The following is an 11,624-nucleotide window of genomic DNA, read 5'->3' on the forward strand; positions in this document are numbered from 1 at the left end:
TACAACTGGGGGATGGTCGATCATCTCCACTGGGTAGGAAGTCTGTCCCAACTGCAACCTGCAGTTCCTAGCCCCTTTTTGAGCAGACAAGGAATAATTAAATCGCGACAGAAAATCAGTTCCCATTAAGATGTGACCAGGAAAATCAAGGTTCTCTACGATCGTACATGTGTGAGGCTGCAATCCCCCATCAATCTCAAAATTAACCGTACCTTGACCTACGATCTCAATCTTTTCCCCATTGACTGCTGTTAATGTCACCATTGTAACACGGGTTCGGGTCCTCTCACTTTACTTCCTTCTTTCTACTCCCTCTACCCGTATTCTTACTTTTATTTCTAAACCAAGGGACTCCAAAACTTTTACCAAAGCCAACTCCACGCCACGTGGTCCTAAGACGATTGACCGACTTAGGATTCTACACCCAGTATGACGTGACCTAAGCTCTGAACAAAACCCTAGAGTCACCTCTGCTGCCACCACCAGACCAGTAATACAAGAGCAATGATCGAGGTCTGGATCGATCACGCTAATTAATCAACCTAGGGGCTTGATCCCCACTATAAACGATGACCTTGAGTGTGGAATAAATTACACGGTAATGATAATTCCGATTCGATGTTAGAATCGGCGCCCAATGCAACTCTGCCTCGTGTGGACCACGTGACCAGGACAAGTATACACACAAAACACATGGAAACAATAAAATGCAAATTAATAACAAATTTAATTTATTAAACGAAAACTAAAACAAAATCTAAATATGTTCACTCCCTATCACTTTAACACTCCCTACTTGACCTGAGTGGCAAATGAGACTATTTCTATACTTAACAATAGCAACTATACCTTGGGCTACCAGCTAGATGTCTTGGCTGGTCTAGGGGAGAGGTAAGATGTTGGACCTCTCCTAGCTGCTTCCGTGACCACACTGATTTCTTCCTTGTCTGGTCTCCCCCAGACAGAACATTGTATCCTTCCGCCTAGTCAAAGTTCTACCCAGTTACTAGCAAGGTTTAAGTTATAACAATTAACCTCTGTTGTACTTAATTGATCCAGACTGGTTGAATTATTTTACTGAATTAAATTACAAACATCTAACGGCAGAGCTGTTCCCGATCACAAAAATGGTTATTAAAACTTTGAGAAATATTAGACATGTCAACCCTGCTGACCTATGACCGCCGGTCACTCCGCCTTAAAAGTTAGATCCGATTCGTGACGTCACTGATGGTGACTTAAACTCAATAATTAGAATACTCTTGATATTGTATCCAGTACTATTATACAATCCAATTTTAATGCAAAATGAATAAAGGCTAATTTTCTCTAATTTACTGAATACTATAGGATGATTCATTATACGCAGCTATGAACAACGCGTCGGTTATTTCCACCGCGAATTCCCCTGGGGGTCAGGTCACCATGCGGCTCAGCTTCCCATTCTCTTTTGTCGATAAACCACTCTGGATAATTCTTACAACAGCCTGTTACATATGCGAATGTCTGTTGTATGGCAAACAGCTCAGTTTGGATTGATGATACAGGTCCTCCCATTCTCCAATATGACTTTTCGCTTGTGCAAAGAGCAGCATCAACACTCTCCTATTCTGTGTCCACTGATCCGTCTATAAAGATATGGGTGTCGCCTGCTACTACAATGCTACTCATTTGCTTTTCTATGATGCAGCTTAGGATTGTTTTATCACACGCAGCCTTTTTCATCGAAAGCTCCTCCCCACAGTGGGGAACAATTTGAAGTTTGTGTGTGGATGATCATCTTCTTCATCAAGAATTTTGTTTTTTAATTGTAGTCTGCTAAGGAGTTTCTCCCGCTCTGGCAGCCCAAGATTTTTGCCAAGTCCAAACGCCATGGCCTGTCGTACTGGGACTGGATCAAATGAAACAATTATTTTACTGATAACCTGTTCTTTGAGATATTCTTTCTTGAAGAGAGGACAAGAGAGGAGAGGAGGAGGTTTCCAGTCCTAGAGTTTCCATCCTGGTTCACATAGGGGCTCCCAAAACAGGTCTCATAGCATTTGTTTTGTGCTACTTCAAGCTTTTTCCACCGTTGTTGTCATAGGCTTGCAATAGGCATCGTCGATCACTGATCTGACTTTCTGTACATAATATGTGCGAAGGACTTGCAGATTGGCTTTTCCTGAGGGATATTAGCGACTTGAGGATTACCCGGACGGAAATCTCTCTCTCAAGTAAGTGGCCTTAGCATTAAAATTGTTGTGTGTCTCCAAGACTATTCCTAGATACTGATAAGTGCCCACCCATTCAATTGGTGACTCAATACTTTGAGTTAGTTGTTAGGCTTCACTATTTTTATGGGCATAGCTTTCGTCTTGGTGGGGTTGAGTTTGATCCCAATTGGCATTGACTGTTCACTGATGCAGTCTAAACATTTGGGTGCAAGGCGTGCTGCATCCCTTCTTTTTATGATGATAACAAAGTCGCCCGCATAGTTGAGCAGCCTGCAGTGTTGTGGGAGTTTCTCATTTATTCTTTCCTTTTAAACAGTTAAAGAGCAGGGGACTGAGAATGCCTTCTTGCGGTGTATCATTTCCATGTCTTTTGTATTCAGAGACTGTGCCGTGAAGTTTTACTCTTGCTTCTCTGTTTATGAGACAGTTTTTGGTCCAGGAGAACAGGGTGCATTTGACCTTTTTGTCGATGAAGCCGCAGCGAATAGCTGGGAGGCTAGCCAGTTCAATGGCTTTCTCGAGGACCAGGAATATCAGTATTCTGATATTCAGGTCTATCATTCGGATAGGCTAATAAAGCTGTAATACATTCCAATGTGCTAACCCCTTTTTATACATGTCATGAAATATACAAGGTGCAGGTTTATCTTAAACACATATGTGAAAGAGGTGAAGTTGTGTGGGGGTGAAGGTAAAGTAATCACCCTTCTTCACCAAACACGCCCTTCCTCATTCTTCTGGTTCCCTGCCCTCAAACGTCCTTTCCCTGTTTCCACCCTCCAGGTTCACACACACACATACTCTCCCTACCCACACTCTTACGGCCTACACTCTCCCGGGCTACACTCTCCCGGCCTACGCTCTCCCGGCCTACACTCTCCCTGCCTACGCTCTCCCGGCCTGCACTCTCCCGGCCTGCACTCTCCCGGCCTGCACTCTCCCTACCCAAACTCCCCTTCCCTCAATTTATAAAACACACATACATGTAAATTATGACAGTAATATCTGGATCAAGCATCATTCGGAACTGGCTCTCCTCCTTTCTCAGGTGTCAGACCAGTCACTTGGACTGGACGGTAGAACGACGGTCTGGATTCATGCAGGTCGGCGTTCAATACCCGACCGTCCAAGTGGTTGGGCACCATTCCTTCCCCCCGTCCCAAATCCTTATCCTGAACCCTTCCAAGTGCTATATAGTCGCAATGGCTTGGCGCTCTCCCCCTGATAATTCCTCCTCCTCCTCTCAGGTGTCAGAGTCGCTACCCAAGACCTCCTACTTTAAGATGGTGGATATTTGGCTCATATTCTGCATTGGCATCACCTTCCTGGTCATCATCTACCACGCACTTGTCGACAGCTTACTGAACCCAGGCTCGACGCCGGTGAGCCACGTGTGGCAGGTCACTCCGATTCTGAGCAAGACATTCAAGACCAAGATGAACAGTGACGGGAGAATCATGAAGATGGTCCTCTTCACCAAGATTACGGTGCCTCTTGTGTTCTTCATATTTAATATAGGTTATTGGGGCTATATCTTTGCAAATTAACTGAAGAAAAAACACAACATTCTTGTTTTTATATATAAGAATTTTAGCTTATATCGTGTTTAATGTTATAAATAGTAATTACCTTATATCTGTTCACTGACACTTTTCAGTGAACAGATATAAGGTATATCTATATATATATATAGATATATATATATATATAATATATATATATATATATATATATATAAATATATATATATATATATATATATATATATATATATATATATATATATATATATATATATATATATATATATATATATTGTGACGGTAACGCGTTGGTGTTCGGCTGTTCAAAGCTAGGGGTATGGCCTCGTCACATAGAAACAAAAAAAAATAGAAAATCTGGAACTTCGTCTGTGGTAAGGTAAGGAGAAGACACACAAAACACAAGTAAATTTTAACAATGAAATTTTAATTATGTTAAAGAAAGCCAAACATGAATAAAATGGACATACAAACTCGTATAATAAAATCAATCAAAATAATGGGAATAATCAAATGGCAAAATGAAAAGTTACATTAAGACAAGTGAGCAAATAACAAGTGTATGGCAAACAAAGTAAATAGGTGAAGGAATATTGGCTTCAAGCTATCACTTCTCTTAGTACACGTAAGCCTGGGGCTTAGTATACCAACGAGACGTGTTAACTTGTCGAAAGCACAGGATATTCTGAGGACTGAGGTCGTGGCGGCCCCAGACATCAAGTAGTATGGTGGGTGGAGTGCAGTTGCAGCTGGACCCGCAGCCAATCAGCGAGGAGCAGGCGACAAGACAGGTAGTTTGGACGGTTTGAGGTGGAGCAGGTGTTCCTGGCTGCATACGTTTTGCTCTCTGGCAAACCTTGGAGATGTTGTTGTCGTTGTTGAATATTTCTTCCATAGTAGTTGTATATAGATTTGTAGAGACGTATTTTATGGGAAGAGCAGGCTCAATCTCTTGAAGGAGATTATCATCACAAATATATATATATATATATATATATATATATATATATATATATATATATATATATATATATATATATATTATTAAATATGACCGAAAAAGTAAGATTAATAATTCTAACATGAATTTTCTCTATCTTTCGTACATTTCTTTTCACTGTTGGTGGTAATTCAAAAATCAATTCTCCAAAATTCATTTTTATTTCTAGTCTGACGCGACACTTGAGCGCGTTTCGTAAAACTTATTACATTTTCAAAGACTTTAGTTTACACATACACAACTGAATAGAACTTACACATCTCCGATTTGTTTATATCTACATTTGAGTGAGGTGGATGGGGTGAGGTGGCATTAATAGGGTATTAATTTCATCAACACAAGACAGAACACGAAACAATGGGTATTGAATGGAAGTGATTGTAGAAAGCTTATTGGTCCATATTTCTTGATGCTTCTATATTGGAGCGGAGTCTTGAGGTGGGTAGAATATAGTTGTGCATTAATTGGCTGTTGATTGCTGGTGTTGACTTTTTAATGTGTAGTGCCTCGCAAACGTCAAGCCGCCTGCTTTCGCTGTATCTATCGATGATTTCTGTGTTGTTTACTAGGATTTATATATATATATATATATATATATATATATATATATATATATATATATATATATATATATATATATATATATATATATATATATATATTAAATATGACCGAAAAAGTAAGATTAATAATTCTAACACGAATTTTCTCGATCTTTCTTACGTTTCTTTTCACTGTTGATGGTAATTCAAAAATCAATTCTCCAAAATTCATTTTTATTTCTAGTCTGACGCGACACTTGAGCACGTTTCGTAAAACTTATTACATTTTCAAAGACTTTAGTTTACACACACACACACACAACTTTAACTGAATAGAGCTAAAACGTCTTCAAGTTTTTATACCTACATTTGGGTGAAGTGACATGTTACAATAGTTTTGGATGAGGTGAAAATAAACTTTTAACACAAGACAGGACACGAAACAATGGGTATTAAAGGTAGGTAACTGCAGAAGGCCTATTTTTATTGGCCCATATTTCTTGATGCTTCTATATTGGAGCGGAGTCTTGAAGTGGGTAGAATATAGTTGTGCATTAATTGGCTGTTGATTGCTGGTGTTGACTTCTTGATGTGTAGGGCCTCGCAGACATCAAGCCTGCCTGCTATTGCTGAATCTATCAATGATTTCTGTGTTGTTTGCTAAGATTTCTCTGGTGATGGTCTGGTTGTGGGAAGAGACTATATGTTCCTTAATGGAGCCCTGTTGCTTATGCATCATTAAACGCCTGGAAAGAGATGTTGTTGTCTTGCCTATATACTGAGTTTTTTGAGGCTTACAGTCCCCAAGAGGGCATTTGAAGGCATAGAGGACGTTGGTCTCTTTTAAAGCGTTCTGCTTTGTGTCTGGAGAGTTTCTCATGAGTAGGCTGGCCGTTATTTTGGTTTTATAGTAAATTGTCAGTTGTATCTTCTGATTTTTGTCTGTAGGGAATAACGTTTCTACTAACAATATCTTTCAGGACCCTTTCCTCCGTTTTATGGGCTGTGGAAAAGAAGTTCCTGTAAAATAGTCTTATAGGGGGTATAAATGTTGGTAGTTGTCTCTTCAGAGGTTGCATGGCGTTTCACTTTCCTTCTTATGATGTCTTCCACGAAACCATTGGAGAACCCGTTGTTGACTAGGACCTGCCTTACCCTACAGAGTTCTTCGTCGACTTGCTTTCATTCTGAGCTGTGGCTGAGAGCATGGTCGACATAAGCGTTAACAACACTCCTCTTGTACCTGTCTGGGCAGTCACTGTTGGCATTCAGGCACATTCCTATGTTTGTTTCCTTAGTGTAGACTGCAGTGTGGAAAACTCCGCTCCTTTCCATGACTGTTACATCTAGAAAGGGCAGCTTCCCATCCTTCTCCATCTCGTAAGTGAAACGCAACACAGAATTCTGCTCAAATGCCTCCTTCAGCTCCTGCAGATGTCTGCAGGAGCTGAAGGAGGAAAGGGTCCTGAAAGATATTGTTAGTAGAAACGTTAACCCTACAGACAAAAATCAGAAGATACAACTGACAATTTACTATAAAACCAAAAAAACGGCCAGCCTACTCATGAGAAACTCTCCAGACACAAAGCAGAACGTAAAAGAACGTTTAACGATGCATAAGCAACAGGGCTCCATTAAGGAACATATAGTCTCTTCCCACAACCAAACCATCACCAGAGAAATCTTAGCAAACAACACAGAATTCAATGATAGATACAGCGATAGCAGGCGGCTTGACGTCTGCGAGGCACTACACATCAAGAAGTCAACACCAGCAATCAACAGCCAATTAATGCACAGCTATATTCTACCCACTTCAAGACTCCGCTCCAATATAGAAGCATCAAGAAATATGGGCCAATAAAAATAGGCCTTCTGCAGTTACCTACCTTTAATACCCATTGTTTCGTGTCCTCTCTTGTGTTAAAAGTTTATTTTCACCTCATCCAAAACTATTGTAACATGTCACCTCACCCAAATGTAGGTATAAAAACTCAAAGACGTTTCAGCTCTATTCAGTTAAAGTTGTGTGTGTGTGTGTAAACTAAAGTCTTTGAAAATGTAATAAGTTTTATGATACGCGCTCAAGTGTCGCGTTAGATTAGAAATAAAAATTAATTTTGGAGAATTGATTTTTGAATTACCATCAACAGTGAAAAGAAACGTAAGAAAGATTGAGAAAATTCGTGTTAGAATTATTAATCTTACTTTTTCGGTCATATTTAATAATATATGTCTACAGGAAAGACTGCTACCAAAATATACTAATATATATATATATATATATATATATATATATATATATATATTTGTGTGTGTGTGTGTGTACTCACCTAGTTGTGTTTGCGGGGGTTGAGCTCTGGCTCTTTGGTCCCGCCTCTCAACCGTCAATCAACAGGTGTACAGATTCCTGAGCCTATCGGGCTCTATCATATCTACACTTAAAACTGTGTATGGAGTCAGCCTCCACCACATCACTTCCTAATGCATTCCTTTTGTCAACCACTCTGACACTAAAAAAGGTCTTTCTAATATCTCTGTGGCTCATTTGGGTACTCAGTTTCCACCTGTGTCCCCTTGTGCGTGTTCCCCTTGTGTTAAATAGACTGTCTTTATCTACCCTATCAATTCCCTTCAGAATCTTGAATGTGGTGATCATGTCCCCCCTAACTCTTCTGTCTTCCAGCGAAGTGAGGTTTAATTCCCATAGTCTCTCCTCGTAGCTCATACCTCTCAGCTCGGGTACTAGTCTGGTGGCAAACCTTTGAACCTTTTCCAGCTTAGTCTTATCCTTGACTAAATATGGACTCCATGCTGGGGCTGCATACTCCAGGATTGGCCTGACATACGTTGTATACAAAGTTCTGAATGATTCTTTACACAAGTTTCTGAATGCCGTTCGTATGTTGGCCAGCCTGGCATATGCCTCTGATGTTATCCGCTTGATATGTGCTGCAGGAGACAGGTCTGGCGTGATATCAACCCCCAAGTCTTTTTCCTTCTCTGACTCCTGAAGAATTTCCTCTCCCAGATGATACCTTGTATCTTGCCTCCTGCTCCCTACACCTATCTTCATTACATTACATTTGGTTGAGTTAAACTCTAACAACCATTTGTTCGACCATTCCTTCAGCTTGTCTAGGTCTTCTTGAAGCCTCAAACAGTCCTCTTCTGTTTTAATCCTTCTCATAATTTTAGCATCGTCCGCAAACATTGAGAGAAATGAATCGATACCCTCTGGGAGATCATTTACATATATCAGAAACAAGATAGGACCGAGTACAGAGCCCTGTGGGACTCCAATGGTGACTTCACGCCAATCGGAGGTCTCACCCCTCACCGTAACTCTCTGCTTCCTATTGCTTAGATACTCTCTTATCCACTGGAGCACCTTACCAGCTACACCTGCCTGTCTCTCCAGCTGATGTACCAGCCTTTTATGCGGTACTGTGTCAAAGGCTTTCCGACAATCCAAGAAAATGCAGTCCGTCGAGCCCTCTCTTTCTTGCTTAATCTTTGTCACCTGATCGTAGAATTCTATCAAGCCTGTAAGGCAAGATTTACCCTCCCTGAACCCATGTTGGCGATTTGTCACGAAGTCCCTTCTCTCCAGATGTGTTACCAGGTTTTTTCTCACGATCATCTCCATCACCTTGCATGGTATGCAAGTAAAGGACACTGGCCTGTAGTTCAGTGCCTCTTGCCTGTCGCCCTTTTTGTATATAGGGACCACATTCGCCGTCTTCCATATTTCTGGTAGGTCTCCCGTCTCCAGTGACTTACTATACACTATGGAGAGTGGCAAGCAAAGTGCCTCTGCACACTCTTTCAGTATCCATGGTGAGATCCCATCTGGACCAACAGCCTTTCTAACATCCAGATCCAGCAGGTGTCTCTTGCCCTCCTCTCTCGTAATTTCGAACTTTTCCAAGGCCGCCTGGTTTACCTCCCTTTCTCCTAGCACAGTGACCTCACCTTGTTCTATTGTGAAGACCTCCTGGAACCTCTTGTTGAGTTCTTCACACACCTCTCTGTCATTCTCTGTATACCTGTCCTCGCCTGTTCGAAGTTTCAATACCTGTTCTTTCACTGTTGTTTTCATTCTGATGTGACTGTGGAGTAGCTTTGGTTCGGTCTTAGCTTTGTTTGCTATATCATTTTCAAAACTTTTCTCTGCTTCTCTTCTCACCCTGACGTACTCATTCCTGGTTCTCTGGTATCTCTCTCTGCTTTCTGGTGTTCTGTTATTCCGGAAGTTCCTCCACGCCCTTTTGTCCAGTTTCTTCGCTTCCATACATGCCCTATTATACCATGGATTCTTCTGTTGCTTCTCGGATTTTTCCCTTTGGGCCGGGATGAACCTGTTTACTGCCTCCTGACACTTTTGGGTAACATAGTCCATCATACCCTGTACGAACTTATCTCTGAGGTCTGTGTCCCAAGGTATTTTACTTAGGAAACTTCTCATCTGTTCATAATTTCCCTTTCGGTATGCCAGCCTTTTGATTCCTAGTTCTTTTTTGGGGGAGATAAGTCCTAGCTCTACCAGGTACTCAAAGTTCAATACACTGTGGTCACTCATTCCCAAGGGCGCTTCCATCTTAACTTCTCTTATATCCCACTCATTTAGGGTAAATATCAAATCAAGCATTGCTGGTTCATCTTCTCCTCTCATTCTTGTTGGTTCCTTGATGTGCTGGCTTAGAAAGTTTCTTGTTGCCACGTCCAGCAGCTTAGCCCTCCATGTGTCTGGTCCTCCATGCGGGTCTCTGTTCTTCCAATCTATCTTCCCATGGTTGAAGTCTCCCATAATTAGTAGTCCAGATCCATTCCTGCTAGCAACAGAAGCTGCTCTTTCTATTATGTTAATGGTGGCCATGTTGTTTCTATCATATTCCTGTCTAGGTCTTCTGTCATTTGGTGGTTGATTATATATGACTACGACTATAATTTTTTTCCCTCCATTTGTTATGGTACCTGCTATGTAGTCACTGAAACCTTCACAGCCCTGAATATCCATCTCCTCAAAATCCCAGCCTTTTCTTACCAGCAGAGCTACACCACCCCCACCTCTTCCTTCCCTCTCTTTCCTCATAACATAATAGTCCTGTGGGAACACTGCGTTTGTTATCGTTTTCGTGATCTTTGTTTCTGTGAGGGCTATTATGTCTGGGTTTTCCTCTAGTACCCGTTCTCCAAGCTCATTTGCTTTATTTGTAGTTCCATCTATGTTAGTGTACATCGCTTTGAGGCTCACTTTCTTCTGTCCCTTCTCAAATCGCCTCCTTGGTGAGTGTTCTGCTGGTGGGGGAGGCTGTTCCATGGGTGTGAGGACCTGTGAGGTGGATAACAGGGTCTCAGAGGATACTGGGATGAGGGGCGGGGGATCCGGTGAAGGGGGAGGGAGGGAGAGAGAGGTGTTACGGCCCTATTGGGTCGCAACTGGGTTCTTCTCTGATGTTATTAGAGTTTGGGTATCCGGCCCCAAGCTAGTAGTGGCTTTCAAGGGGTGCGTTCCGTAACGCAAGTTAAATTAAGGGGGAAGGGATACTAAAGCACTGCTTTATATATATATTTCTACCACCACCATAAATATATCAGTCACACGCAGGGTTGCTATAACTACACTTATGTACAATAACTTGTCTTCCTCCGAAGACACGGGATGCTCCACGGTGCTCACGATGAGTAGCCCTGGTTCTCTTCTTTGTGGCCCACGATGAATCCTCTGATTCTCTCAGCGAATCTACCCTGGCCACAGGCCAGCCAAATCAGAGTCCCACGGGGTGCAGCGTCGTGGAGGCCTTCAACCACAAATCCAGCCTGTAGCTGGCAGGTTCCGATCAGCTCCGCTGTGTAGGCCACTCCACGACCCATACTAGGGTTGCGAGCCCTAGGCAGGAGCCTCGTGTGATTCCGCAGATCACTCTCCTCTTCTCTCCGCACCACAGTGGCTAGTCTCCTCCGCCAGCCAGCCCCCAGATAAGACGATTCCTGGTACTGCCACGTCACAGGCAGGCTAACACACTCAACAGTGTTCGTCCGGGGGTGACTCACAGCTTCTGCAGCAAGCACGTGGAGAGACTTTGGCTGCCTTGGGTAGACTACCCCATCGTCCGATACAGCAGTCCCAGGTCGACTCTGTAATCAGACACGTCATTAGTACTGGTTACACTCTAGGGCACCTCACTTACAGGCTTAGACACAAACGTCCACCTATCCACTCCATAGATGGCGTTGCTGTCTAAGCGCCACCTCACCAGAGGTCAGCAGCGGCTATGTTATGAGCTAATCAAGACGGGAAACCAGCCCCTGTGGCCGGTAT

At 42.3% G+C, this 11,624-nt stretch overlaps 1 protein-coding gene across 1 annotated transcript; it reads left to right on the forward strand.

Annotated features, from left to right (window-relative positions):
* Positions 1 to 3,418: 3,418 nt before the first annotated feature.
* Positions 3,419 to 3,763, forward strand: LOC138369663 (uncharacterized). Its single transcript, XM_069333091.1, has one exon. The coding sequence runs from the start codon at positions 3,419 to 3,421 to the stop codon at positions 3,761 to 3,763; it is 345 nt and encodes a 114-aa protein (XP_069189192.1).
* The last annotated feature ends 7,861 nt before the right edge of the window (positions 3,764 to 11,624 follow it).

The sequence above is a fragment of the Procambarus clarkii genome, chromosome 29, assembly GCF_040958095.1.
Source record: "Procambarus clarkii isolate CNS0578487 chromosome 29, FALCON_Pclarkii_2.0, whole genome shotgun sequence".
NCBI classification, from domain to species: domain Eukaryota; kingdom Metazoa; phylum Arthropoda; class Malacostraca; order Decapoda; family Cambaridae; genus Procambarus; species Procambarus clarkii.

Excerpts from the sequence above, each read along its gene's own strand:
- LOC138369663 (XM_069333091.1), top strand. The coding sequence starts at position 3,419 with ATGGCTTGGCGCTCTCCCCCTGATAATTCCTCCTCCTCCTCTCAGGTG.